Consider the following 27,774-nt stretch of genomic DNA (forward strand, 5'->3'; position numbering starts at 1 on the left):
TGCAGCAAAGCATACAACCGATTATTATTAATTAAAACACGTCTGAAACTTGTTCCTGTTTCCCTATCCCATAAGAGTTTCACTCAACAACCGTTCTGTTACTCAGTACTAATAAAACCTTGTATTCAGAAAGGTACATTTATTTGCTAAAGCAACCAAATATAAACAAAAACTAATCTCGGAAGGGCAACAGTCAAAAAACAGGCGTAATATTCCATTTCACAGATACAAAACGGTAATAAGAAGTAAAATATCTTCATATTTACTCTTTCCTTTCCCCCTGTTGTAAAATAAAATTACAACAGTAGAACCGAAATGCACCGATCTAGGAACAGTTTACATATCTCATTCGCCACCTGAAAAAAAACATAAAGACGGCAGAATACTGATCTACAGTCAGATTTAACATAGTGTTATTCACGCGCAGAGATCTCGCGATACTGCCGTATAGGGACGACATTTCCGGTGCGCTATGTGATTTCTTTTAAACAGGCCAATGAACGGAGGTGGCTGGATGCTTTTGCTCGAACAGCCCAATCAGGAGGCTTTGTTGCAGTAATTTAAAGGTCTGTGCGGCACTATCAATGTACCACAAGCTTTGAGAGGCGACAAGGTAAGCGCGTGTAAACCCCTGATATATTTGTATTAAAAGCAATGGCATTTTCGTGTTAAAAAAATGTATTTTTCTGTATGGTATTGTTATATTTCCAGCTTGAGCTTGATGGCAATATCCGTATTTTATGGCAAATCGGTGGTCTGCTTAGCTTGACGTGTTTGTCATTGCTGTCACGAGGCAGTTCAAAGCTACACCGACTAACTTTTTTTTTTTTACTTTGTGCGCAGGAATAACACCAAAAAACTTAATTTCACTGCTGCCTAGCTTCCCTAACCCTTGAAAATGTCCGAGAACGCCGCACGTCTGAACAAGTTCAAGAACAAAGGCAAAGACGCCAATGTGAGTTTCCTCGGAACAGTTTGCGTTTAGCGACACATCTGTACATGACGTTCATCCACGAGCTGCAGTTGTAAACGTGTGTCTGGTTCGTTTCCAATGAACGCAGGAGCTTCGCCGCAGGAGAGTGGAGGTGAACGTCGAGCTCCGCAAGGCAAAGAAAGACGATCAGATCTTCAAAAGACGAAATGTGTCTGCGTTTCCGGACGAGGCGACTTCTCCTCTTCAGGAAAGAACCCAGAACTGTCAGGTAAGCCTAGAAATCCATTATTTAAATCGATTTAATGTTTACTCTTGTGTTTAATCTGTTTTTGCACGATTTATATGCTCTTAATATGCAATGAGTGAACACTTATGAGCACTTGTACCAGACACCACCAACATAATCCAACACAGTAGCCACAAATACAGGATTGCATGTGGTTGAGGCTTGTGAACCGGAGTTGTCTCAGCTCTGCGGTGATCCGATTGTTCAGTGTTATTGAATTCATGTTGTTCTCCACCTGCTGCGTGACACTCGGCAGGCCGTCCGTCAGTGGACAGTTGAGGAGATCCTCACAGGAGTGAACAGCGGTACTCCTGAGTCCCAGCTCCAGGCTACACAGGCTGCACGGTAATAACAATTCACCAAAGAAGAACGTACATTTAAGCTTTACTACACAATCAAAGTGACAGATTACTGGCACGATGACTCACTTTCACTGTACTGCGCCGATTGCAGGAAGCTGCTGTCCCGTGACAAGCATCCTCCCATTGACCAGATGATCAACTCTGGGCTGATACCCAAGTTTGTCGCCTTCCTGGGGGTGATAGACTGTCCTCCACTCCAGTTTGAGGCGTCCTGGGCTCTGACCAACATTGCCTCTGGGACGTCCGAGCAGACAGCTGCTGTTGTTGAGGGCGGGGCCATTCCTGCCTTCATTGGCCTGATCACATCCCCCCACCAGCACATCAGCGAGCAAGCAGTCTGGGCCCTTGGAAACATTGCTGGTAACTGACATGATATTTTTGTTTTAAGTATGTTCAAGACTATTTGGTTAGAAGTAAATGTCATGTTTTTGTTTTTATATTTATTATTGTTTCTGCTATTTAGGTGATGGATCAGCTCTTAGAGACAGAGTCATCAAGCATGGCGCTGTGGCCCCTCTGCTCAGTCTGCTGGCAGTCCCTGAGCTGTCTGTATTTAATGTAAGGGTTTTTTTGTTTGTTAATGATGGTGGATCATATCATGAAAGCAATTTTCTGGACATGGTCAAATTCAGTCATTCTCTGTGTCCCCTAGGGGGTGCACTAACTCAACCCATTCCTGCTCCATGTCAAATTAATGTCTGCTCCTCTCTTACACTTGATTTGCTTTGCCAGACAAGCTACCTGAGAAACGTTACATGGACGCTGTCAAATCTCTGCCGCAACAAGAACCCCTCCCCACCCATGGCTGCAATCCAACAGATCTTACCCACTCTCATTCGTCTGCTACACTACGATGACCTGGAGGTGTTGGCTGACGCGTGTTGGGCTGTCTCATACCTGACAGACGGCTCTAATGACCGCATTGAGGTGGTGGTCCAAACTGGCTTAATTCCTCGCCTGGCGAAGTTGCTTGGCTTTAATGAGCTGTCTGTCGTGGTACGTATGAAGTGTCACTCGTCTTTTCTGTAAGTCCAGTGTGTACGTGATGGTGATGGTTGGGTCTTAGCACCTCTGTGCATAACTCATGCAGTGTGGTGCATTTGGCCATCACTCTGAGGCAACTGCTTAGATTCTCACCGGTTGTACGATGACACCTCTCACCCTTTCGCTCTTTCTTCAGACCCCTGCACTGCGTGCCATCGGCAACATTGTGACTGGTACAGATGAGCAGACCCAAGCGGTACTGGATGCCGGGGCCCTGAACATGTTCCCCCAGCTGCTGCGCCACAAAAAAGGCAACATTCAGAAGGAGGCAGCCTGGACTCTGTCCAACATCACAGCAGGGAAGGACACCCAGATCCAGGAGGTCATCAACGCAGGCCTCGTTCCATACATGGTTGATATGCTTGTGCGGGTATGTTTTTCTCAGCTTTACCAGTTCAATGCCGTCAACAGGCTACATTGGGCATTTCTCTGGTCTTTACTGTGGCTCATCCTTTCCTTCCCTTTTCTCTGCAGGGTGACTACAAAACTCAGAAAGAGGCTGTGTGGGCTGTTACAAACTTCACCAGTGGGGGCACTATTCAGCAGGTGGTTTACCTTGTTCAAGCCAATGTGATTGAGCCTCTCCTCAATCTGCTGTCCTCTAAAGACAGCAAAACTGTCCTCGTCATCTTGGACGCCATTACCAACATTTTCATGGTGAGTGCATTTTCATGGGAAAAATGGAGATGTGTGTTACCAGTTTTGCTAGATCTGGTTAAGTTTGGTTATATGTGAATTGGAGGTGGCAAGATGGCTGTGAGATACCGATGTGTTTTCATATTAGGCTGGGGATAAAATCGGAGAGTCAGACAAGCTGAGTCTAATGGTTGAAGAATGCGGTGGACTGGACAAGATCGAGGCTCTGCAGGCTCATGAGAACGAGATGGTCTACAAAGCAGCCCTCAACCTGATCGAGAAATACTTTTCTGAAGAGGTAAGTGTCTTTTAAGATTTTTCTTTTCATACCCATGATTGGTCTTACTCTTACTGGTCTAATGTTTCTTTGCTTTCTTTCTTTAAAGGAGGAGGAAGTGCAGGCTGTGGCCCCAGAAGCAACCAATGACGGTTATGCATTTCAAATCAGTGAAAACCAAAGCACTTTCAATTTCTAGAAAACTTTCTAATACCTCTTCTCTAAACTGTACTGTTCTGTCATTGCTACTGTTTGTCCCTTGTTCATGTAGTTGTGGCTCTTCTTTGTATGTATTGTACATACTGTTTTAACATAACTGATAAAACATGATTGTAAATAAAGTTGTTGGATCATGTGTGTATTTTATGTTTTCAACCATCAAGTGTATTTAAGTTGTTTTAAAGCAGTCTGTGTAGACTCATGCAGTAGTACTGCAGGTGGTAATCCTGCATTTACCTTCTATTACAAGTAGGTTCCAGTAGCATGTCTGTAAATTATGCAATTGGGTTAAAAATTAAATGTGACGGGCATATATTGAGCCAAATGTGAACCAGCATTTGTCCTGAGTTGCCCTCTCTCAGCTTGCACCTCCAGTGAATGTAAAAGATCATCCATGGGTCATACCAATGATAGCAGTAACAGGGTTGTCTTGGAAAAAAAAATGTCTGAAGAAACAGTCTGATGTTATGAGGAAATACATTCATTACTGCTCCCAGCCAAGAAATAGTCACATAACCTCTTGTAAAACCAAAGCTTAGTTTGTACATTTAATTTTTTTTTCTACAAATCAAACAAGATTTAACATGTTAATTAGTGTGCTCCAGAGGAACAGGCAGGTGTATTTTTTTTTACCTTTGAACAGAGCTGGATTAGTTGGTTCCCCTTGTCTCCAGTCTTTATGCTAAGCTAAGATAACGGATTGCTGGCTGCAGCTGATCTTCTCTAAACATGAGCAAGACAGCAAATAAGCATATTCCCCAAAATGTCAAACTCCTTCTTTAACCTGGCTCAAATTCTCTGCAATGCAGTATGATCCAGCAACACACTATTGTTGCAAATCACATAGTTTCAATTGCATTTTCCTGGCAGATTCATGAACGGTGTAACTCTGTTTACCTCACTGTTGTCAAGATGGTACATGCAGTTATTACTGCCATAATAGCTTTTCAGAGTTGTAAAATCCTTTGTCATAATGTTACAAACTTCTGTGTAGTCTTTTTGTGTCCGATATGCCTTCAAGCATGGACATATTTCTCAAACTGGATTTGTCGGATTGTATTTCATCCCCGCAATTGGCCACGCTTGCTCCAATTTTGACTTTGGAAAAACACATTTATAGGAAAATAATAATACACAAAATCACAAAAAAACACATTTTTCACGGAAGGCATATTGACATCTGTCTAAAAAACATTTAGTCCGGGCTGAATTCCATTTAGCTGCTTCAGTTTCAGTGTCCTGGTGTGTGTGCATGTTGGCTCCCTGTCCGCTGTCATGGCTGACTGGGACACTTGAACCAAACGGAGCCATTGTTAACAAAAATGTACTACTTTGTCAGCAGATTGCTGTGAAAAAGGTGTATTCTGCATATTGCCTTAATTTCATCATATCGAAACTAACATAAGCGCACTACTTTCACAGACGACATCAATGGAATAATTGAGGTGGAGGAGCTCTACAGGTTGTGGCGACGCCCCTGAGAAAACTCATTAATTGTCATAAACACTGGTAGCCGCGTTTCCTCACGCCATCAAAGTCAGAACAGCTCACCAGCAGCTCGGGGACACTCTGGGACCTGTGTGTGAAACACCGCGAGGTGCCACATGGTACAGAGATGTTTCACTCCCCCGAAGCGTCTGTTGTCGTCACTGGTCAGCTCCTACCAGCAGCCTCCTGAAGTGGGATCCGCACCGGAGGGCTCGACAGTTCAGCTCTGGCCGAGCGGAGAGGAGGACCCGGTCCGAGGCAGAGGCTCCTTCCGAAGATGTGAAGACAAAACGCCGCGTTACAGCGCAGTCGTTTGCACGTCTCGCCCGGGCGAAGTCATTTCTAGTAAATGCACTTTGCAGCAACGCTACACTTCTTTATTCTTTTTTCTTGATTTTTCGCATTTGTGAGCGACCCGCTATGGCAGTTCAGTTCACATCCGGGCCACAATGCCTTGACTCCATTATTGTCTAAAACTGGGGGTTGATAAACCTTCTTTATTTTCTACAGTTAACGACACATTTTTGCTACGGGCAGTGAAGGCTGGAACCGAGAGGAGATGTCTAACCAAGGAGTCCGGCGGAATGGCCCCGTGAAGCTGCGATTAACAGGTAGCTAGCAATGCTTTTAAATCCCCAAGTATATATTCCCCCCACACACTAGCTAGGAAGGCTCGGTGTATTTGCTAGATGGGAACAGTTCCCATGGGCCATGGAGTTGGCTTACCGCCGGTTCTTTCATCCGTGATTTCCACGATTTTATCACCATTTACAGTACATTTTAAATGTTAATTGGTCTTACAGTGTTAGCTAATATTGAAAAACTGACCCACCGGACCTGTAGATGACGCTGAATATGGATATTATTGTTCTTGGAAATAGTCTCAACCTTGTGATTGTCGCCAGTAACCAGCACCAGCCATAACACGGGTCCCGGAGTATCGTAGCTATGAATTGTGTTTCTCTCCCACTGACTTGGTTGTCGCTTGATGAAACCAAAAATTGGGACGGTATCTGACAAGTCTGCTTAATATTTCTAAATATTTAACAGCGTAAGAGTGCCACCTACACTGTTCTGCTGACAGACAGGTTCACATAAAGTTGGCTAGCTGACGTTAGCCTAGCAAGACAGCCTGCCAGCTAGCTAAAGTCGAGCCTTTACGCAGGAACAAGCCTCGTCTGAGATGACAGGCGGCTCCGCAGGTCACAAGAGTCCGCAAACAGTGACCAGTGTCCCACAACTGCCTGCTGACAGACAGCTGCCTCCTTTTACTGTAGCTGCTGCGAGAACAGATCACCATAAGCTGTGTTCCTGCATCCTTCATAATGTCAACCCGAACCAGCGAGCAGTTCATACTTTTACAGCTTGATCCACGCTTGGAGCCGGGTCTCTTTTAGGCGGACCACTTTGTTGTTTGGCTTCCTCCCTCCCTCTATCCTTCAGCTGTTTGCTCTCTGCCTTTTCAACACAAACAGCAAAAAGGTTTACATGAGAGCACGCTGTTTTGTCTGGGAGAAGTGGCCGACGGCTGCCCCCTTTTTTTTTGATGCAGGTCCACCATCTGACCTGAATCAAATTCCACGGCGGTCTTTTCTGTCAGGAAGGAGTCCAAATTAAATATTTAAGCTGGTGCTGTTTCTGATCGGAGACAAAGTGGAGACAACAGCGAGGGATATCAATGAGATGGGTTTAAATGAGGTGGAGGTTGCAGGATGGCCAAGGACATCAAGCTTTTATAGTCATTCAGCCTTCACTACATAATGAGAGGGGTTTTACACAAAAAGCTGGCGCCCGGCATTCAAAAATTCCCCACGCTCTATAGGAGTATGCGCAGAATAAGTGTGAAATTAAGCACTTTCAGGTTCCTTTGCTTCAAAAACAGTGAGATTTTGCTAAACTGTCTGATTTTGACAAGGAAGCACAGTTTGTCCAGAACAGATCTTGAGCGTTTTTCTATCGAATATTTAAATTGTCGTGTCAGTTTCTGTTGGGCTCATCATGAACGAGGCGTGATGGAGGCATTGTAGACAAACAAGTTATTGCTCTTCTCCACATACAGTAGCACAGCATTAAATTGCTGGTTTCTGATGCGGCACGACATTCCCAGCCTGCTGGCCTTCTTCGGTTAATGCTTTATCATTCAGCCATGCCCCTCAGACACATGTCACCACAAGAACATTTTCTACGCAACTTTCATGTTGAACTCCAGAGTCCATTAGTTCGTCACTGCGGGTTGAGATGGGCCGCAGTGGTCTCCTGGTGGAATGCTAAGAATGCAAGTCCACTGAGGGAGGGGGGGCAAGAGCAGAACCTCACAGACCACCTCTCCTCTTGATGCTTAGTGACACTGTACACCCCTCCAGACTGAAAAACATCGCTCCATCAAATGTGCTCATTTGACAACTGCGCAGTGAGTCTCTGTGTATTGTTCAGTGTATTTTTTTTTCAGTGCCTCTAGCAGTCACTTCTCTGGGCAAATTTCTTTCTGAATTATGTAATATTGTGCCATGTCATCCACATGGTCAGCCCTGTCCCATGGCTGAGCTCGAGTATCCCCTTTCATTCGGTCTTGAGCCTGTAGAGCAGAGCGAAGCAGGGCTCAGAGCAGGAGAGGAAGCTCTATAGGAGGCCGGCCGTCTGGCTTGGTAAAGCCCAAGCAGAGAGGCTACGCTACACACTGTCATTACGTGTATCTTTGTTTAGCACTGCACAGCTGTGTATACTAGGCTGATTAAATTGCTGCATAGGGAGTAATGGGCCCAGAGAGCGTCATTGCGACATTGTAGCTGCATGCTGTCATCTGCAGTCGAGAGTTGATTTTTAGACACATAGCTGCCGATGAATTTGTTTCCAGGCAGGTCGTGAATGATGAGTTGCTACATTTAAACAGGCCTGTAGCTGTTTGTGCTGTAGGCGTCTCTCCTTGCTGACAACCCCCCTGTCCATTTGAACCAGATGTTGCAGATGTTTGCCAACTATTAAACTGGAAAAATATGGCAAGCAAGCCGCTAAAACTAACACTTGGGGTGAGAATTGCCCCTTGACTACACGGGACAGGTTTCCATTATCCTCTACAGCTGATCACTCCTACATTATGTCACACTCAAACACAGCTAATGGCATGACGCGCACGATGCACCGACTCATAAATTACATCATTGAGGCACGGCTTGTTGCTTTGTCTGATCATTCTGAAATTCTGTCATACAGACGTAGCTTGTGGTATAATTTGCACCGCTTTCCATGCAGCTATAAATTTGATGACATTCTGCTGAATGCCAAGTCACAGATTTCCTTCCAGTATGATTGAGACTTTGCAGAAAAGAGAACGCATCCCTCCAGTCTGCCCCGCACTGTGATCCACAAGCTGTCTATCACACAGAAGAGAAATCAAACTCATAAGAGTAAGAGTCTACGATGTTCTGTCTTTTCCCTGAATAAATCTTCTGCCCAGGAAGATGTGCAGCAGAGCAGTAAATGAACTGCCGTTTGTTTGATTTTCTCGTCTGATTCAGATTCTTGACGTTTATTGCCATTTTTGTCTTCAGTCGGAGTTTACATGTGACTTGTTAAGCATATGGTTTGCTCATCTGAATTCTTTGGCGCGGCGCTGACTAGCAAAGCGAGCTATCTCAGTGGGATTCCCTAGAATTCTCCATTCGCATTCCCACCTCTTCCTCTCTGAGTCACTCCTGTTCTTTCCGACTGTAAGCCTCTTCCCCCTCAGTCCAAAGCATATTTCACTCCCACCCTTACTAACTGAGCTTCCTCCACACTCGCTGATCCTCTTTCACTCTGATGTGCTCTCTGTAGGTAGATGTGTGTGTTTCTCTCCATTTAATTAGCTGCTGTTGCAAATTATCAGAATTTGACGGCACTGCAGCCGATTCACCTAATAGAAGTGCCAGTGCTGTTATCTTGGATTAAATAGTTGCAAATTTATCCTGCTGCTTTCCCCTGTTTAGATGACTGACAGCTGAATGGACACAGATGCTGCTTGAGAATAAAACAGACTTATTTTGAAGATGCAACAAAGGCCCTGGGGTTTCACACTGGCTCACTGTGTGGCTTTGAGTGAAAGGCTTAGGTCCCTCCTTTCTAGTGCAAGTCCCCGCTTTTTCAATACAGCATGGTCTGACTGTAGTCTACAGACAAGGGTCTTTGGATGTCGGATAATTGAAGAAGAAACCCCCACAGCTGGGCACAGATGGGGCTGTGGAGGCACAGGACCTGATGATCAAGACCGTTTTTAATGTGGTCTGAGCCGGCGCTTGGTGCATTCATGTGGTCTCAGTCTGAGCCATTTTTACAGAGTGACTGTATGGAAGTGATTTGGGTTCATCTGGGTGTTCAGACAGGATACATTGTAAATACACAGTGATTAGCTGCATGTGGTGAACTGCTGACGGTGCTGGACCATCATGGACATGCGTTTTGAGCAAACATGTCCGCATTTTGCTTTAACAAGACGTGAAAGAAAACAAGTATAATGGCATCAAAATCCCAGAAAAACAAAGTAGGGGTGGAATCCAAAAGGGGATGTAATGAGCAATTATTGCACATCATTTGTAAACACTTTCCTTCCCCCTGCTGAGAGCCTCCCATAATTTTAAATTGTTCCATCAATTAATTGACTGGCTGGGGTTGGCTTTCCTGTTGGTTCAGCTGCTCTTCAATGAGGACAAAGCCTTCTGCGGTTGCTCTGCCCTCAACCGCCGCCAGCAACGGCCCGGAGGAGACCAGATGTAGCAGGGGGAGAGAGAGTGGGCAGCTTCTCAGAGAGGAAGTGCTCCCCAGACCCGAACACTTGTCCAAACGTCACCCCTGACAGGTGGGGAGCAGAACAGTCCAGAAACCCCCTTTTGAGGTTCCCCTGTAATAATAAAGTGAAGAATTGCTATTACTCAGCAGGACACTAGGCGTCTTGTGTGTTGGTTATGTCGCTTACAGCTCTGTCCTGTCACTGTATTATAACAGCATGCCAGGGGTTTGATTAGTGGGCGGCATGTGTGGTTTGGGGAGATTGGCTCTTCCTGCTGAGTAGAGCAGCAGCACTTCAGAGTGGCTGCTTTGTAACATTAACAACAGATAATATTTTCCTGTATCCATGCACCCTATTTCATCTGGAGCCTGAAAGAACAGAGAAAATTACCTACCATGGTTTCTGTTGATGCTTGACTGACTTACAGCAGCGATTCCCAACCAGGGTTACTTGTACCCAAGGGGACATTTCTGCTGTTGCCATGGGGCACATGGAAAGATTGGAGCTCAAATAATAATGACAAAAAAAAAAATAGAAATAACAGTTTGATTTTAAAATACACAGTGTATCCACACATTGAGTCAGCTGTAACACCTGAACGTTATGTGTTTTGATTGACAGTGCCTGAAAACTAGTTAGAAAGTGAAAGTACTTTAGTTTAAACACCAGATAAATAAAAGTATTGCTAAATACTTGAATTAGTTAGGTTAAACTAATGAGTAATAGTTGAAACGGTAAAACCAAAACTCTAACCGGTCAGTTGCGTAAAAAATGAGTAACAATATGCACTTTTATAATACTGTTAGATAATATGTGGGTTGAAATCAGTTCAAATGATGAATGGTGGTGTTGATGAAGGGTACTTGAGTTCATCTGAGAGGGTTGTCAGCGCACATTTGGGGGAAAAAAAGGATGGAAGCGACTGCAGTACAGTTTCAGTTGATTGCTAACCCTTGCTTTATATCAATTTATATTACTTATGTTATCACCTCTCTTGTAACATCCTTGCAAGTTCATGGGATGTGCCTTAGCACATACTGCATTTATCCACTGAGAGGGAATCCATTTGGGAACTGATGCTTACAATTACCTGCACACACCAGAACATCTGCAGCCTGCTCGATATCCAGCACATATCAGCTATACCGACAGAGCCACAACTCATTCACTGGCTTATTTAATACTCACATGGTGTTATCATTCTGTGCCTTTCCACCCTGCTGCTAGAGAAAGAAGATTGTCCCCGCTCTGAAAGTGTGCCTGAACGTGTCCTCTTTTATTTCCATTTTTGGGACTTATGCAGTCCGTGTGCTGGAGGCCATAGTAAATTACAGTTCATAAAGAATTTAAATTAGCGCTGAGTATACAGTCAGGATGAGTCATGTGACTGTGCGTCTCAACTCAGGATCTATACACTGTGCCACATTGCAAGCTAGCACTGGTCGTGTGCCTCCTGTAGTCCTGTCAGAGGGAAGAGTGCAGAGAGTGAGAGTGTCGCTTTGGCCTTGGAGAAGTGCTAATCCTCCTGGGTGATTTGGGAAAGGCCTTCTTCAAAGGCCTGCCCTGTTAACCTGGCTGTGGTGGTTAATGGGTCAGAACTGGATTAGCAGTGAGTGTGAGGGAGGGGCGCTCCAGTGAGAACTCTGATTCTTGTCCGCAGGCTCTCCTCCTATCATTGCTGCCTGGCTGTTCTCCATGCCGTCCCTCCCACGGCCCTCGCCCCAGTATTTCTTATTTCCCAAACTAGTGCTCCCTTTGAAGTTAGAAACTTCACTTGGGGCCATTTTTTTTATCTGAGGCTGCTGCATGCATATCCAATGTCTGTCTAGAATCCTGTTTGACTTTAGGTGACCTTAGTTTCCTGCAGACAGTCTATGCTGAAGAGGAATATACACGGCATCAGGCATGTTTCAGTATGGTTTTATTAATTAGCTGAGCCCTATGGCATTGTCTGTCACTGTCGTTGATGCTTTGCAAAGTGAATTGTGAGGAGCGTTAATATATCACAATGACAGTTAAGTGATGCCAGGCTTTGTAGTTAATAATATGAAGAAATATACTAAAGTAATATGACAAAAACATGCAATTTGTAATAATTGTTGGATATTGTGCTGGCAATATATGAGCTGCAATGAGACAGCTTTGAAGTGGAACTCTGCTGTTCTTACACATCATAGTCAGTTTACAGGTGTAGCGGAGCATTTTGTGGAGCTGTGTGAAATCTGATAAAATGCCTCAAGTGATGTCACCTGGGTCGTCAGCCAGGGCTAAAGGCTCTATGTTTGACAATGGAAAAAAATCTGGTCCTGTGGAGTAAAAAAAAATTATCCCTGGTTGGAGGATAGCAGCTCAAAGCTACATTAGCTGCTACTAACATAGCATCTCAATGTTCACCAGAAACGTTGGTGGTTGAGTTGAATTGTGGGTAGTGTAGGCGCCAGGTTTTGACAATGAAGAGGAATGTGCGGAATAAAGATGATATTTGCTGCTGCATTGATTTTGACACTTTTTATTTGTGACACTTTTATTGTGAGCCCGACAAATTATTGAAGTGCAATAGTAAATCAGTGGTGTTGGCCTTTGTGTGAACTATCTTTCAGTCTGTCTCTGATTGCATGTGACAGTGATGCTTTCTTGTCATTGTTGTTTCATGCTTTTGTTAGATTCCCACGGCTGTCTAGCAGTTTGTGTCACCGTTGACAGTTGACAGAACTACATTGGAAAAATAGACTTTGCCACAGCTCTGACAATGCATGACAGAGGGAGAGCAGGAACTACAAGTTTTACAATTCTATGTATCAAAAGTGGAGGAAGGTCTTGCTTTGTAGACGGCTCCGCAACCGCAAGGCCTTTTAGCTCCAGAAAGGAATGCAACAGGAAACAGAGCAGCACTTTGCAATGTGTTCATTGTGAAAATTCATAAAGCATCGGTGATAAATGCAAATGCATCTGCTGCCTTACTAAAGCCTCACTATCTCACATTCATTAACTGTTGAACTGCATCATCTTTTGTGGTGGTAAGAGAGAAAAGTGTGCTCATAACAGCCATTGCTAATTCACAATGGCGTGTTGGTACTACAGAGTCGTTTTCTTTTATCAATAGTGTGGTTAAGCTCTTGTGTGGAAGGTTAAAGTCTAGTGGTTGTGGAAGGCCTCTTCTGTCACGTTCCACTTTTGATCTGTGATTGAAGCCGTGGCATTCAGCTCGCCTCTCTCATTTGTTTCTAGCGATGTCTGCGATTATTGTCATCTTTCAGCAGTGTGCCCAGGTGAGATCACTCAGCAAGTTTGCACAAAGTCTCATTAGCCCTGATAAATATCCACACATGCAACGCGTCATTTCATTTTCCCTGGAAGCAGACGTGGCGACAGGGTGGTCAGAGCATTCCTGCCCAGCTGTCCGATGGAGGAGGGTAACCTGAGAATAATTTCTCAACGTGCCGGCCCTGCTTTAGACCTGGATGGTTGATGCGATTAACTCTGACTAACCTCAAGCAGATTGAGGGTGGGGGGGGGGTCTCTCAGGTCTCCAGTGTTATGGGCTAGGGGGTAGAGGTGGGGGGTTAGTTTGGTGCGAAAGCCACAAGACGCCAACAGCTGACTGGAGACGTCTGTCCGTGCTTCAGCCCAGCCTGACGTTTGAACCCCTTCAGTCCTCTGAGGATACGTGACCAGAAGAGAGATGTTTATATTCGCACCGGATCACATTTCAAATGGCACCTCTGCCAAAGTTGAACAAATACACCACAGGATTCCTGTGTAGTTAAAAAAAAAAAAAAAAAAAAAAAAAAAGTCTGACTGCAAATGCACAGAGAAGCAAATGTGATATTTCAGCAGTGTTTTCTGACGCTCTTGCCCTAGAAGAATCCTAAATACGTACAGAGGCCCATGGGTAGTCCTTATCCTTTGTCTATTCTTGATGACTCCTGAGACTGACTCAATCTGCTTGGTAAGATCTGCGGTTTGATTCAGAGGAAATTCATTATGAAACTAACCTTCAAATCCAAAACGGGGAGTGCCAAACGCCTGATGATTCAGCTCTCAGGCAGATGCTACTGAAACTGTAGTCAGTCATGTTGGGAATGTTCAGAGACGTAGCCAGTATTTACTCCTCCGAACCTTGTTATTACAGGCGAAGCACCTGATGTACTAATTTACTGTCCTGAGCTTAAGGGTAGACGAGTGCTCCAGTATTGATAAATTTTATGTAAGCCAGCCCGGATGTTACTTGGTTTCCCACGACTGAATTAAATTATTGTTTGGGTTTTGGATAAATTAAGAAACTCAGCTTAGGCTTGTGATGGTCACATGAAGCATTCTCCACACATCAACACATTTCTTTACTCAGCCTGAAAGCTCGTGTTTAAGGTCCATATTTTAACTTTTGAAAGGCTTTTGCATGTTAATGCAGCATTTACAGAATTCCACAGCTTCAATAACATTTAACGATCAAGATTTAAAATATGACCTCATTTGACAACCCGAGCTCTGAGATGATATCATCGAAGCATAGCTAAATGTGGGTCAGACATGATGACACATGTCCTGTAGACACGTGTCATCTGATTTAATCATGACTTGCAGCACATAGTAAAAGCTGTTTATGGTATGCACCTGCACACAGCGGCATTTGGTCATGGCTTTTGATCCAGAGACCACCATTGCATCTCAGTGAGACAACAGGACGAGTTCATGTTAGCAGTTAAATGAGGATGAAAGCATCGGCTCTCACAGGAGGGAACTGTGGATAGACTAGTTTCATTCTGGATATACCCAGACAGCCACCAGTCACTCTATGCTCAGTCCAGAACTACATTTGCTTATATCCTTGGCATTTTCCAGTGAATCACTTCTCAAGGAGACCTTAAAAATGATTAGATTAAACAACTAGTTAATCGACGGAAAAAATGGTTAGCAAGTATTTTGATTATTTGATCATTTTTAATAACCCCTCCATTCCTGTAAAAGTAGCCTAAAACACCTATCCAAGGCACACACAAGTAAATTTGAAAGCTGTGCTTAAACCATTTGGAGCACATGCATGGTTTTGATCTCTTTTGAGAGGTAGCACTCTGAAGTTCACTCTTAAGTGCTGCTGGCATTGAGTAATAGAAGTTTGAATGCACTGGAATCAAAAGTTTTTATTTCCACATCAATATTTCTTTTGCAAGTAGATGCCTGCAGATGACTGTATCTGTGACTTGTTAGCTGGAAAATGCAATGCACCACAGCATGAACCTTACCCTACTCCAAGTCCAATAAATAACACTAACAGTACCACAGAAAATGTATTTTACATATGTCTTCTGAACGGTATGTCTCAAAAATAAGGCCACTTACTGTTTTTATTTAGATAAATATCTATATTTATATTTTGGGTATCTTATATTTAGGCTGTATATCTTTACATTGAGACCATTTACTATATTTATCATTTCAAACCCTGTTTGCACTGAATGTCTTGATTTGGCTGTATTAACCACAAAAGCAGCATGTTCTTGTTTTCTGAATTTCGTTTTGCTATACAAAGTGCCGGCCATCTGCCCATTCAGTTGCAACTGGCTCAATCTTGACAAGAAGGAAAAGACCAACATATAACCTGTGTGTGCCAGTAGGAACATGCTTTCTGGAATTATAAAGTAGAAAGTGGAGGATTAGCACACCACCAGCTAATTTGAAGTGATAAAACAGCTTTCTGTGCATTATTGTAGTGGTTCAGACTAAATATTTTACTGGATTGGATTGTCTGGACCTTTGTTATCAATTGGTGGACTACCATTGGTGAATTGCCTCAGTTTTATAATCAGTTGTTTGTTGTTGCCGTTGATTGTACCTGCTCTTGTGATTTCATTTTGAAATGGTTTGCATCATTGCAATCACAAGAAACCTAGCTTTCAAACGATGTATGGCATGTGTACAAAATAAAACATAACGGTTGTGTGCAGAGACAGGGAGAGTACTCAACACTCTGATGGCCTGAAGATGAGCTGTCGTGTCTTTAAGAGAAAGAAGCTAAATTCTCAGATCCCAGCTTTTAAAATGAGACAATTTGCTGCTTTTCTTTGTTCTATGTCTTTCCAAAATGAATATTTTTGAGTTTCAGAATTTTAGACGGACTGAACAGGACATTTGAAGACGTCACCTCAGGGCCTGTGAAGTTCTGAACTTCTGACGAAGCAAAGTAAATGATAGTTAGTTGCAGCCCTATTCTCAAGACGTAGTGGCTGTGCGGTGCTTTCATCTATGATTACGACATGATTAGCGTCCTGACTCTCTAGAGTGGCCGAGGGTCCTCTCAGTCCAACTCATTCATTGGCAAGGTACACGGCGTAAAAGGAAAAATATGACTCGGTGGTAATGATGTAACACTGCTTCCCGATGAAGTTGTGAAATCATTCTTAGAAACTGAAACTCCCCAGGATTTTGGGGTTGGAAGGGGGACAAAGTGAAGAAGCAAAGCAGCATTTCTGGCATTTAACACAGCAGCGTGTGGTGGTCCTCAATTTCTGTTAAACAGGTTGGTGCTATCCACCCTCAGCACTGCAGCTCGGTCCAGGCCTCTCCTCTGCTCTCCTCCATTACATCAGAGGGAGTGAAGCAGCCAAGAAGCTAGGAGAGCTGTGCAGCCGCTGAATTCAACTCGGGGTCCCAGCCAACAGTAGTGCAAGCTTGCAGAAGCCCAAGCTGCGCTGCGCTCTGATTTGCTCACTGTTCTGACTTCTCACTTAGCGGCAGCGGTGAACGTACTGTGGAAGACTTGACTTGCCTGGATGGCTCTCTGTTAGGCACGTTGTATCACACAGAGTGGAAAGACAGAGTGATGTACTATGCAGGGGTAACAGGAATGCCACTAAAGATTGCCATTGTGGCATGGTTTCCCACTATTTGGAGCCGAAAATAGTCGGGGTGGAATCGTCTATTATGCAATTACAGTGGACTGTATCATGGAGGGAAAAAGGTGACGTGAGACGGATGAAATGTTCTCACACTAACAGTGTTGCCAGCCTCTTTCCTCTCACGTGTGTGGATGTGTGTGGTGAGCTTCCCCATGTAGTCAAACAGGATTTCGCAAAGGAAGACGAGCTGTTGACTTGCCTTAGTTGGTGTATTTGTTACAGTCGTGCATCTTTGTATAAACACCTTCTACCTTTGTTTAAAGACTGGTTTGGTCAGAAAGCAAATAGTTCAACAGCAGTGTTTCCCACAGGTTGTTTTCAGTGGTGGCGAGACCAGTCTATTATGTTTGGGCCTGTAAATAACAATCATTTTCATTATCAATCTGTCCATTTTTTTTTTATTATTATCGATTGTTTTGTTCATAAAATGTCAGCAAATAGTGAAAAAATGAAAAGAGTCCAAGGTGAAGTCTTCAAATGTCTTCTTTTGTTTGACCAAGAGTCCAAAGCCAAAACATATTCATATATTCACAGACAGTCGGCACATATTCACATTAAAGAAGCTGGTATAGGAGAATTTTAAAAAACAACGCAAAAACAGACGATTATTAAAATAACTGCAGATTAACTGTCGAATCGTTGCAGCTCTAATAATGAATATTTCCCTGTCTGTCCATTCACTGTTTGTTATTGTTGTACGGTGATTGTCACTGTAGTTACAGTCTGCCATCGCAGCTGCCAGCGTTCTGCATCATGGCACCTAAATCCAGAACAAAAGTTGACTTACTTGCCAGTTATTTATCTTGGCTGGTTGCCCAGATATTAACAGCATCTAATGATCACTGGGCTTTGATGCTGCCTCATTCTCTAACCGCAGCGCATCATTTATATGTAACACCGCCTTGCCGAACAGAGCTGTGTGTCAGTGCGTTTCACGAGATCTCTCATCGCTTTTCCAGCAGGTGCCGAGTGTGATGATGTACAATAATGATGTACAGTATGGCTTCTCTTAGTCATGGCCTTTTATGAAGAGAATCTATGGGGGATATATTATGCCTCCTGTCTTTTCTTTCCTCCAGTTCCACCGTTGTTTTATGCTTCTGGTCACAGTGATTTGGTGCAACAGATGTCCCCAGACGTCCTTTTACTCCAGTGTGTAAGAGGAGTCGCGCGAATCCACATGGTCTGTGTTTGCTTTGCGGTATTTAATGCACGTCACACGGGCTATGAGTTTCTTTAGACGTTTCACTGCTGTTCCCCTCTCCACTCCGCAATTGTTGACAAGATTGTTCTTTCAGCTCCTCACTCGGGACACATGTGAGGAGGAGATGGAGCATGTCTTTGAATGCCTTTGAAAGGATCAAGTCCTTTTCCCCCCTCTCTGTTGAAGTGTTTCCTTTCAGTTTTCCTCTCAGTATAAAATGATGCACAGGGAGATTTTGTTCCTCTTTTTCCTTTCTAATTTTCTGAATCTTGGAAATTGCAGGTCTGTTTAGAGGTATTAGAAGATTTTCCTGGCAGTAAGTAGTTCCATGATCACTGTGCCACCAATGACTCTAATATCTATATTTTGTGACCAGGAGGTCAGATTTGCATATTACATAAGTGGATTTGCTAAGATGTAAAAACCTGCCAAAGCTGGGATATTTCCCAGTGCCTACAAGTCACTTTCCCTCAACCACATTTCCACAGTTAGCCTACACCCCGTGAAGAGTTGGACCGAGTTCCTGAAATTCTACACTGCTTCCTCACTCTATTCTGCCTGACTGCAGTTAAGGGCTAAAGTAAAGTGGTGTAGCCAGGTCTTTAAAAAGTAACCCACTTTTGTCATGAATAGGGTAGTGCTGAAGGTACTCTGTGAATGGGTGGTGTGGTTGCCTCTGTGGCAAATGCACTACATAAAGCAGGGCCCTTTTCAGAGGCTGATTGTCTGGTATCTGCTTTTGAGAGATTATGAAGGTTTAGCTGCATTTTCACTTCCTTACATTACAAGTGTCAGAATGTGGATATTAAATCAATTGGAACTTCTGTCTAATTGATCAGTTAGAGTAATAAAAAGCAAAATAAATAGCCATCAAACACTCAGCAGATCATCTACTTTGGAGACAAGATGGAGTTTTCCATCTTTTCCATCCCTGCATATCATATAATTACAATTAATAAAATCATCGTAGTCCCACCACAATAAATACTAAGAACAATATGACAGCCATGTAGTGTTTCCCCGTGTGTGTGCGTGTGTGTGTGAGAGAGAAAGTCGCATTTCAAATCTTTATGGTTCTTTAGATGAAGTGGAAATGCAAACAGGAATGTGCAAAAGGAACATATAGTTCTTCTGGCCCCATAGTTCCTGGAACTTTTTGTTCAACTCTGGCTTTTGGTCAGTTACTGAGTTTGGTTCAGTTCAAAATGAACTTGGAGTTATTCCCTATGAACTGCGCCTAATTTCCTTCCTGTGTCTGACTGAGTGCCTGCGTGTCTGTGAGGTTGCCATGCATGGAAGCTCCGGCACCCAGCTAGTATCACCCTGCAGCCTGCAGCCCCAGTGACGAGGCAGCATTCAAGACCAAGTAGTACTCCACACAATGTCCTAGGAGATTGATTAGGAGATAGCTCAGAGATTAGCAGGAGACAGATAAAGAACAGGTTCACCAGCACGACCATCAGCACCCGTCAGTCACAACTCAGCCTTCTTCATCTCCATTTTGCTTCCTCCCTTTAGGTTTTAGGGAGGAGCGGAGAGGGGAAAAGGAAGCCTTTTTGTTTATAGAAGAACAATACGGCACATGAGAGTGCATGGTCCTGAGCCTGGAGTCAAAACACGGCAGACAGACAAACAGGCAGACAGGCTGGAGAAAGGCTGGGGGCTGGGAGAGTGGGGAGGGGGGTACTGTTCCCTGAAGATGTGTCAGACTGTCTGGCGGGCTGGGTCAGTGCACTGGAGTGGAGGAACCAGGTGGACAGGAAGGGAGGTTCAGAATGGGGTCAACCTGAGCCAGTGGGCCTGAAGAGATGTGTTTAGGTTCACACAGCTATGATTCCACACACAGAGACGGTCGCCCCCCCCACCATCTTATTGGGCTGTGTTTCCAGACAGTTTTGACATGGGACAGGGATGGTAATGGTGGAATATTACCAGCCGGATGTCTCTGTTCCCACACCCCCACTTCCTCCACCTCATAGGCTCCAGTGTAATGGCTGACCGCAGAGCAACAGACTACAAGCAGTGTGAACCCTCTTTTCCCCACGGTGCCCTTTTTCTTTTCCCATGCTTCATTGCGTTAGTGTGTGTGTGAACAAGGCTGTTTGTGGCCGTGTATGTCAGTCCACAACCGACGAAAGCCCACTCCCACTTCCATCTTGCATTGACCAGCGATTGCTACCATGGCGACGCCCCCTACCCTCCCTCCCCCTAGATGTCACGTGACCCTCTCCCTCCCCAGGTGTTTGGCTTGCGTCTGGCGGACTTCATTGATTCGCCTGCACAGTAGGGCTCTTTGTGTGCCAGCCTGTGAGAAACTGGGCCCGTCCTCTCCCCACAGGTGGAACTTTAACTTCACCCCAAGGTCTCGGTCTCTGTCTGCACGGAGCTGCTGTTGCCACTCAGAGGAATTGATTTTTATTAAGAGACAGCCTGGCAAAGTAGGGAGCTAGGCAAATCCAAGCTGATAATCAGCCATATGTGGTGTTTGTTTAGCTTTCCCTGCTGTCCTCGGGGGAGGCAGCCCTATTTGGGCTGTAATGTGGAAAGCCATTATGTGACTAATAAGCTGCAATCAGCCGAGCAGCCACCGAGAACATGCACGCAAGCCTTACTCACTGATGGATTTGTTCAAGCATTTGTTTCTTCCAGTGGCAGTACGTGAGGCTGTAGGTGGTGGTTTGATGATGCTGCATTTTTTTTTTCAATCTTTTCATGTGTTTTAACCTCGTGTGTACAAGCCTGCCATCGCGTCCGTACAGGGTTTGTAGAAAATCTGGTGTTTCAGCTACACGGTCAGTCATGTAAGCCAATATTTGAAATGAAGCAATCCATCGTGCTGGTTCATCTCATCTCTAATATATAAAAAACAGCTCTTAAAATAACGTGACAATTTACGTTGATTTGCTGGTGATATAAAAAATTCTGTAAACTTCATTTTTCACATTTGCGTTTATAGTAACAATTCAGATGTGATGATAAACGCTTCGAGAGTCTGGAAATGTTTGGTTTAAGTACCTTAAAAGGGCTCGAAAAGTGCTTGAATTTTATGCTTAAATGTCTGTATGAGCACTGGTTCCATACCCTTCTTCTGTGGTCTGTTTTAAAATAACAATACTTAGTAAAAGAGGCGTGGGACGTCAGCCTAAAAGGTTTTGGTCATTTATCAGATGAAGGGAGCAGTATGTGATCCCTTTTCCCGCTCAAAAGTATAGTGTGGATGATCTTATGATGGAAAGTTAACGTGGAGAAGCTAAACCTATTAATCACAGAGATAAACTCGGATACCTGTTTGTTTGACTGATACTGTGCTGTGTACAAACAGCAGCTAGCAGTGACAAACTGTATGCTGACTTTTGATCCCTCTCAGAGGTCAGTATTGGTCTAAATGATGGCTGTAAGTGGAAAAAGCCTCTAATGCTGCTTTCTTTGTCTATTGTCTTTATAAATGTGCAATAGCCTTCTCTCGCTGTGAATCAGTCGCCGCTGCAGTCCCTGGCTGTGTGAGGCAGTGCGACCGGAATAAGAAACACAGGCGACACAGAGAAACCCTTCTCTCAGCTCTGCCTCCGTACTTGCCGTCGCTATGACGACAGAGGATTTTAGATGGAGCGAGATGCACGGGGGTTACGTGATGCTTTTCCGGAGTGTGTGTCTGTATGTTTTTGTGACAGAGAAAGTTAGAACCCGTCAAGGAGTGTGTTGGTACAGTCATCTCCCCGTCGACCTCACCATAAAGGTTTCTTATTTTTTCTGCTGTTTGCCTACATTGTTTTCTTCTCATTTTAAACCGATTTAAAGACAGTTTCACAAGTTTTTAATAGTTTTTTCTCATGGATTTTAAAGCAAAGTGCAAATAATTAATCAAAAGGAAAACATACATCAAGAAAAACTTGTATGTAATGTAATGTATTTAATGTAAGTCAATTTATCAATTGGTTATTCTATTTTGATAGATTTCTCTCTGGTTTTGGCTTCTTTAATATGTTTATTTGCCTCTTTTCTGTCATATATGATAGTAATTTCAATGTCTTTCGTTTCTGGACCGATTGTCATATAGGATAATGATTTTCATCAGTTGAAACTAGAAGAATATAAAGTGCATTTTTCAATATTTTCTGACGTTTTATTGACAAAACAGTTAATCAATTAAACAAAAAATAATTAATTAATAATTAATCAATCAATAATTAATTTCATTATTAGTTATTGCCCTGTACTACATAAGAATCAAGAGTCATTGTTAAATATTGAGTAAATGTGAGAACTTGGCTTGAAAAGCTGGGCCCAAAACCAAAACATGTTCAGAGAAACTGCTTTTATATTTCACACAAAGTATAAGAACATGGCTGCAAGTCCATATGGTTTAACTCATAGAGCAGTTCAGCGTTCTGGACAGTGCAGCCATGGAGCAGAGATGATGTGATTCTAGCTGGCGTCTGAAATTAGCTTTCAGTGTTTCCAGTTTTCCCATCATTTCTTAAATCTTGGGGGCATGCATGTGTGTGTCCCTCACATTGTGGGGTTGACTGTGTTTGTGTGTGTGTATGTGTGCGTTTATGTGTGTCTCTCTTCCATTTTTATGCACAGAGCGAGAGGGAGCACATGATTACACGTGTCGGCTTGTGAGCATGAGAAAGCCCGTCCAGGGTGACCAATTAAACACCAGATTTACGACGCTGCCCTGTAGGTGCAAGCTCGCCCACTTCCTTTTCTTGGAGAGGGCTTCTGTCATTGCCTTTTCCCATCGCAGCACACATTTTTGGGGGCATTTTTGCATGCTGGTGGGGAAAAAAGCACTGCCACTATTAATGCAATTATATAAAGCTTTTACATCAGGAAAGGAAATATAATGGCCTTTTGTGCATGTTGAGTCATCTCTGCAGGGGGCTGAACATCACTGAGGTTCTACACTGAAATCTGCTAAACCCATTCATGGTGCCACTGAATTAAACATTTTTCATCTTTTTTTATTGTTTCTCTCTTACACTTTACTGCCTGCTCGCCCTACATTCAGATCATCCCCCGTCCCTACTCCTCTTCCTCTTTATTTATTTGGTTTCCTCTCCAAAGTGGCTTTGTAAATTGTATCACAGTTGCAATTAAAACAACATCATTAGAGACTTGAGACCTTTGCTTGCTGGCGGTGTGTTAGAAATACAGGTTTATGCACTCAGAGGGCAACGAGGACTGTCAGAGAGAAGGATGCGGAGATGCTCCATCAAAAATAAATGAGGCCAGTCTTTCCACAGAGGGTGACACGGCAGCTCCAACCAGCGGTCCCGAAAACCCAGCCCCCACCCTTCATGCCACAGATCTGAGAGTGCTTTGAGTCCTCGGCAGTCGCGGCAGCAGTCACAAAAGACGGAGCGACTTTGCTGGTAGTCTGAGTGAAGCCCTCAGCTCAGCTAAAGGGCTCCGTTCAGCTTCTGATTCTTTTTTCCTTCCTTTCTGGATGTGAGGCAGGGGCAGGCCCACATTTCCTCCTGTAAGTGGATGCTCAGGAGTAAAAGGAGCTGATTAGACAGGCTTTTGTAGACATGAAACTTGTGTTATTTGCTTGCCAACACTTCATAGACATGGATCGAAGAGGAAGCCACTGCAAAATAGTTTCAACAATGTTTTTTGATTGAAAGGAGAGAGTAGGCTGTGCATACATGTGTGAACTAGCTGGCATATATTACAAGGCTCCTGCCCATTACACCATTAATAGATCAGTGATCATTTATTAATCACCTATGTTGGACGTACATTTTTGTTGCTAAGTCGGGGGTGGCTGTATCACACACAAATACAGTCATAAGTAGAAAAAACAGTCTCTCAGCTTGCATGTCCACCGTCTCCAGAGGCTTCATGCTGCTGTGTGTTGTGGGTGTGTGTGTGTACAGTATATAATGACACACATTTGCATCAGCGTGTCTTTCCTTGTCCTCCAGGTGAGCATGCTGAGGTGTTATTGTAGAGCCTTACCTACCACGTTTTTAATCTCTCTACTGTTTGCCTACAAATGATATAAAATCATACGTTTTGCAATATAGGCCGTGATTTTATAATGACTGTTTTTTCAGTGGGTAATGACAAACGGATTCTGATGGTTGGATTCCTCTGCATCCACATTGCTGTCCACGCGTCAGACGCGTCTTTCCTGCTACCATTGTCTCTGGTTTTCAGTGGTTTTCTCTCCATTTTCTGATTTCAGCTGCAATTCGGCCCCTTGGCATGTTTTCATAAGAAGCCTATATAGGTATAATTGTGGTGTGGCCTTCCTGCTGTGTGGCTGGCAGAGGACTGCTTATGTACTCACTGGAGGGTCTGAAGGTTTTGCTCAGCTTGCTTCAGTTTTAAGCTGAGCTGGCCATTGTGTGGGCCTTGTCATGTCTTGCCTTGCCCTGCAGTTGGTCTCCTTTTGTCTTTATCGTCGTTTCTTTGTTCCGGTCTGCACTTTGAATGAAGGGTTTGTTGCTCACTGCCTTACCTTTCTGTAGAGTCATATTTCCCAGTGGTTCAATATTCTTTCTCTGTGCCTCATGTGGATTTATTGCATTGTGACTTCTAGACTGGGAACCATAGTGCTTGATGTTTTTCTCCCTCTGGAAACGCCATCAAATCACTGTCAGGCCCTTTTTCACATTATGTACATGTTGTCTGTGGCATGGGGGCAGAAGCTTTGTGCAAACACAAAGCTAAATGTCACCTGTTGCCTTCCTCCACCTTTTTCACCTCTCTTAAAGCCTCAAAGCATGCACGTGCACACACACACGTTCACACTTATTCCTCTGTTTATAATTAATTAGTCCATTGTAACTGGAGCGGAGAACGAGTTGTTTCTGGGGCCTGTGTGTGTGTGTATGTGTGTGCACATGCGCATGCTTGTCTGCGTGTTCAGGAAGAGCGCGTCTGAAAGCGATGCTTACCAGATGTTTTAGAAATGAGGTGGGTTTCGCTGGAACGTAACACATTCCCAGGGATGTTTGCGGAAAGAAATTCTTCCTCATCTGTCGAGCATGTTCTGCAGCCCCCCCCCCCAGGAGGGTATGCATCCAGTCTCCTCCCTCTGTCTTCTTTAAAAGGGTTTTTGTCATTAAACCCACAAGTAAGTGTGTGCGTGTGCGCGTGTGTGTGTGCGTGCACACACACATGTGCGTCCGTGCCTTGTGTAGCATGCACACATAGATGTTGGTGTGGTTGACACTGGTGAAGCTGGTGATTTGTGTGTTTAATTTTGCTGGCACGGCAGTCAGAAGGTACGTCCTCCTCCCTCGGACTCCTGGCGGGTGAAATTGTTTCAGCTAAGACCTAACGTGATCCAGGGTGATATTTGACATGTCTGAGTATGTGTGGCATGGGATGGAGGGGGCAGTGGCTGCAGATTGAATGACTTAAGCCGCAGTCCGCCCCTATGGATTTGTCTATTTGTATTAGCTAAGCAAAGACTGCGCACTGTCACCTGCACACTCAGGGAGTGGGCAGGTCAGCGAAAAGGCACATCCAACTAACTAGTGCAGCAACTAAGGACTGTTTTCAGCATTGATTAATATGCTACTGTTTTCTTGATTAAGAACCAAATTGTTTGGTGTTTTAAATGTCAGAAAGTGTTGAAAGTTGCCTATAACACTCTTTAAAGTTGAGGCTGACATCCTCACATTCCTTTTTTGACCCCAAGTCCATTCAGTTTAGTCTCGCACACGACAAAGTTAAGCTGCAAACTGTCACATTTCATAGGTTTGAAAAACGACTTCAGAGTCATCACAAGAGACATTTTTCTGTCAGTCGATCATTTAGACTAATCATTTTGATGCTACGACCAGCCCAGGAGCTGGACTAGACCTCAGGTAGATATCACTCAGGAAAGGTGTGAAATGGGCTCGAATGGCAGCAGGAGGCCTGTCATATTGTAGCGTCATCTTAAGACCAGTCTGCTATCATATACACAAAACTAGGACTGCATGTAATGGACAGTGTTGTGGATGGGTACAATTTATGGTAAATAAATGGCTTTTCTTAATCCGTGAAACAGTGGTCATCATCATCATTCTACCCCCAAAGTATAGTTTTTAATACATATATTTATGCAATTTTAGTGTAGCTACAAGATGACATTCATATATAGCCTGAACAAGTTAAGAGGTCACAGACAGGTCAATCAAAAGAGGAATCAACAGTAGAAAAAACTCCTCCTCCTTCTAACTTTGCATTCTCAAACAAAACAAAATTTTTAAAATCACGTATTATGCAGTAACCTGATTTTTTTTTTTTACAGAATATGAGTTGAGCTCTAAAATAACATATAAAACTATCTGGAATATTATTTGAAGTAGAACTGCTTTTAAATGCTAGAAGTGTGCAGTCATATTTGTTATTTTCCCATCTCTGTTCAAACCACTGAATCAGCCACATCCAGACCAATTAGTGTCTGTTTCCTCAGAAAACTTTTATCACAGAAAGAAGCCAAACCAAAACTGTATTTCCATGCGCTCTGACTCACAGGCTGTAACTGTAACTCCAGACGGCCAGGTGGTGACTGAGCTTCCTCATCCATCCGGCTCTGCTTCATCACCTCAGCAACCGCCTCTGTGGCTCGCAAAAGTAGCTCAACAGGATCAACCTCTCTGCTGCGAGCAGGCCGGTTTAGGACAAAATATCCTCTTACTTTAGCTTAAACGCTGAATTTTGTAATGAAGACTTCAGAGTGACATGTTTTATATTCAAGCCTTTTTTATTCTAATGATGCAAGAACTCTTAATTGTTGTAAAGCCTAAACTTTAAACCTATAGTGAAGGAGTAACTTCCTCGGCTGTTGATACACATTAGACATAGCGTGCTATGAAAATTCTTAATTGTAGGTAAGAGATGGTTTGTGTAATCTGTACCAAAGTCGGCCTGTGTTTAACTGTAGTGCAGTTTCTCTCAGCGGAGTCTTCCTGCTTAAACCCCGAAGTAGACAAACCATTCCCTGCTGCCTACCCATGCACATTCCTGCCACTTTAAAACCCTGTTTTGCTTATATGTTCGATTAAGGCTTGACTGTTCCCTTCTTTTTTTTTTTTCCACAGTCCTCTGCGCCAAAAACCTGGTAAAGAAAGACTTCTTCCGTAAGTATCTGCCAATCCCAACTGTTTATGATAAACCTATATTTGCTTTTCACACCCTGTTTGGTTTTCAGTTGTGGTTTTGTGTGTATATGATGCATGCACTGTAAAATGTGGGTCACTTTGGGCCGATAGAGTGCCTGCTGTCAGCCACCACCAACCTTCAAAGGCATACTAGGATCTACTTATTTTGCAATTTCACCAGATGTGGATGCTTTACGACATTTGTCCTTGGAATTAGGAGAGTGTTGTCTACATAGTGCTCACATTAAACATAAAAAAGCAGGCAAACACTCAAGTGAAATTCTTGACACACTGCATCTATGATAGTGTTTTGTGAAATGTCACTAAAACAAAATTTTGGGGCAACCTTCCCACAACCAGTTTGCGTAAAATACACAGCTCATTTTCTCCACGGAAGACCTAATAACTCACGTGTAGGTGTCTTTAGTGTTGCGATTGTTTGGGTGTGTTTGGGTCAGGCTGTCATGGTGAATGAGCATGTTAAAGGTCTTCTGCTCGCTCAGGTGGTTTCTGTGGTGCCCATTCCTGCCATTCCAACGCCCAGGAGCTGAGCAAA

At 43.7% G+C, this 27,774-nt stretch overlaps 2 protein-coding genes across 3 annotated transcripts in view; both read left to right on the forward strand.

The window, feature by feature from the left end:
- Positions 1–583: 583 nt before the first annotated feature.
- kpna2 (karyopherin alpha 2 (RAG cohort 1, importin alpha 1)) lies at positions 584–3,894 on the forward strand. The gene is made up of 11 exons (XM_041956198.1): positions 584–613; positions 844–955; positions 1,062–1,202; positions 1,477–1,565; positions 1,674–1,942; positions 2,046–2,140; positions 2,315–2,578; positions 2,763–2,996; positions 3,101–3,283; positions 3,411–3,560; positions 3,649–3,894. Exons 2-11 carry the CDS (start codon positions 899–901, stop codon positions 3,736–3,738), a joined length of 1,572 nt encoding a protein of 523 aa, XP_041812132.1. The 5' UTR covers positions 584–613; positions 844–898; the 3' UTR covers positions 3,739–3,894.
- Positions 3,895–5,296: 1,402 nt separating this feature from the next.
- smurf2 (SMAD specific E3 ubiquitin protein ligase 2) overlaps positions 5,297–27,774 on the forward strand; it is a 46,370-nt gene continuing 23,892 nt past the window's right edge. The window contains exons 1-3 of one of the 2 annotated variants that reach the window (XM_041956632.1): positions 5,297–5,591; positions 5,757–5,857; positions 27,159–27,197. In XM_041956632.1, coding sequence (XP_041812566.1) covers positions 5,806–5,857; positions 27,159–27,197 — 91 coding nt within the window. In that variant the 5' untranslated portion in view covers positions 5,297–5,591; positions 5,757–5,805. Of the gene's footprint in view, positions 5,858–27,158; positions 27,198–27,774 lie in introns of both variants that reach the window. The other variant, XM_041956631.1, reaches the window with a different exon arrangement.

Source organism: Chelmon rostratus, chromosome 17 (genome assembly GCF_017976325.1).
Source record: "Chelmon rostratus isolate fCheRos1 chromosome 17, fCheRos1.pri, whole genome shotgun sequence".
Classification (NCBI taxonomy): Eukaryota; Metazoa; Chordata; class Actinopteri; order Chaetodontiformes; family Chaetodontidae; genus Chelmon; species Chelmon rostratus.

Coding starts and splice junctions, on each gene's coding strand:
- kpna2 (XM_041956198.1), top strand. CDS start 899: ATGTCCGAGAACGCCGCACGTCTGAACAAGTTCAAGAACAAAGGCAAA. Junction 1,203..1,476: donor AAAGAACCCAGAACTGTCAG/GTAAGCCTAGAA, acceptor GACACTCGGCAG/GCCGTCCGTCAGTGGACAGT. Junction 1,566..1,673: donor CAGGCTACACAGGCTGCACG/GTAATAACAATT, acceptor CGCCGATTGCAG/GAAGCTGCTGTCCCGTGACA.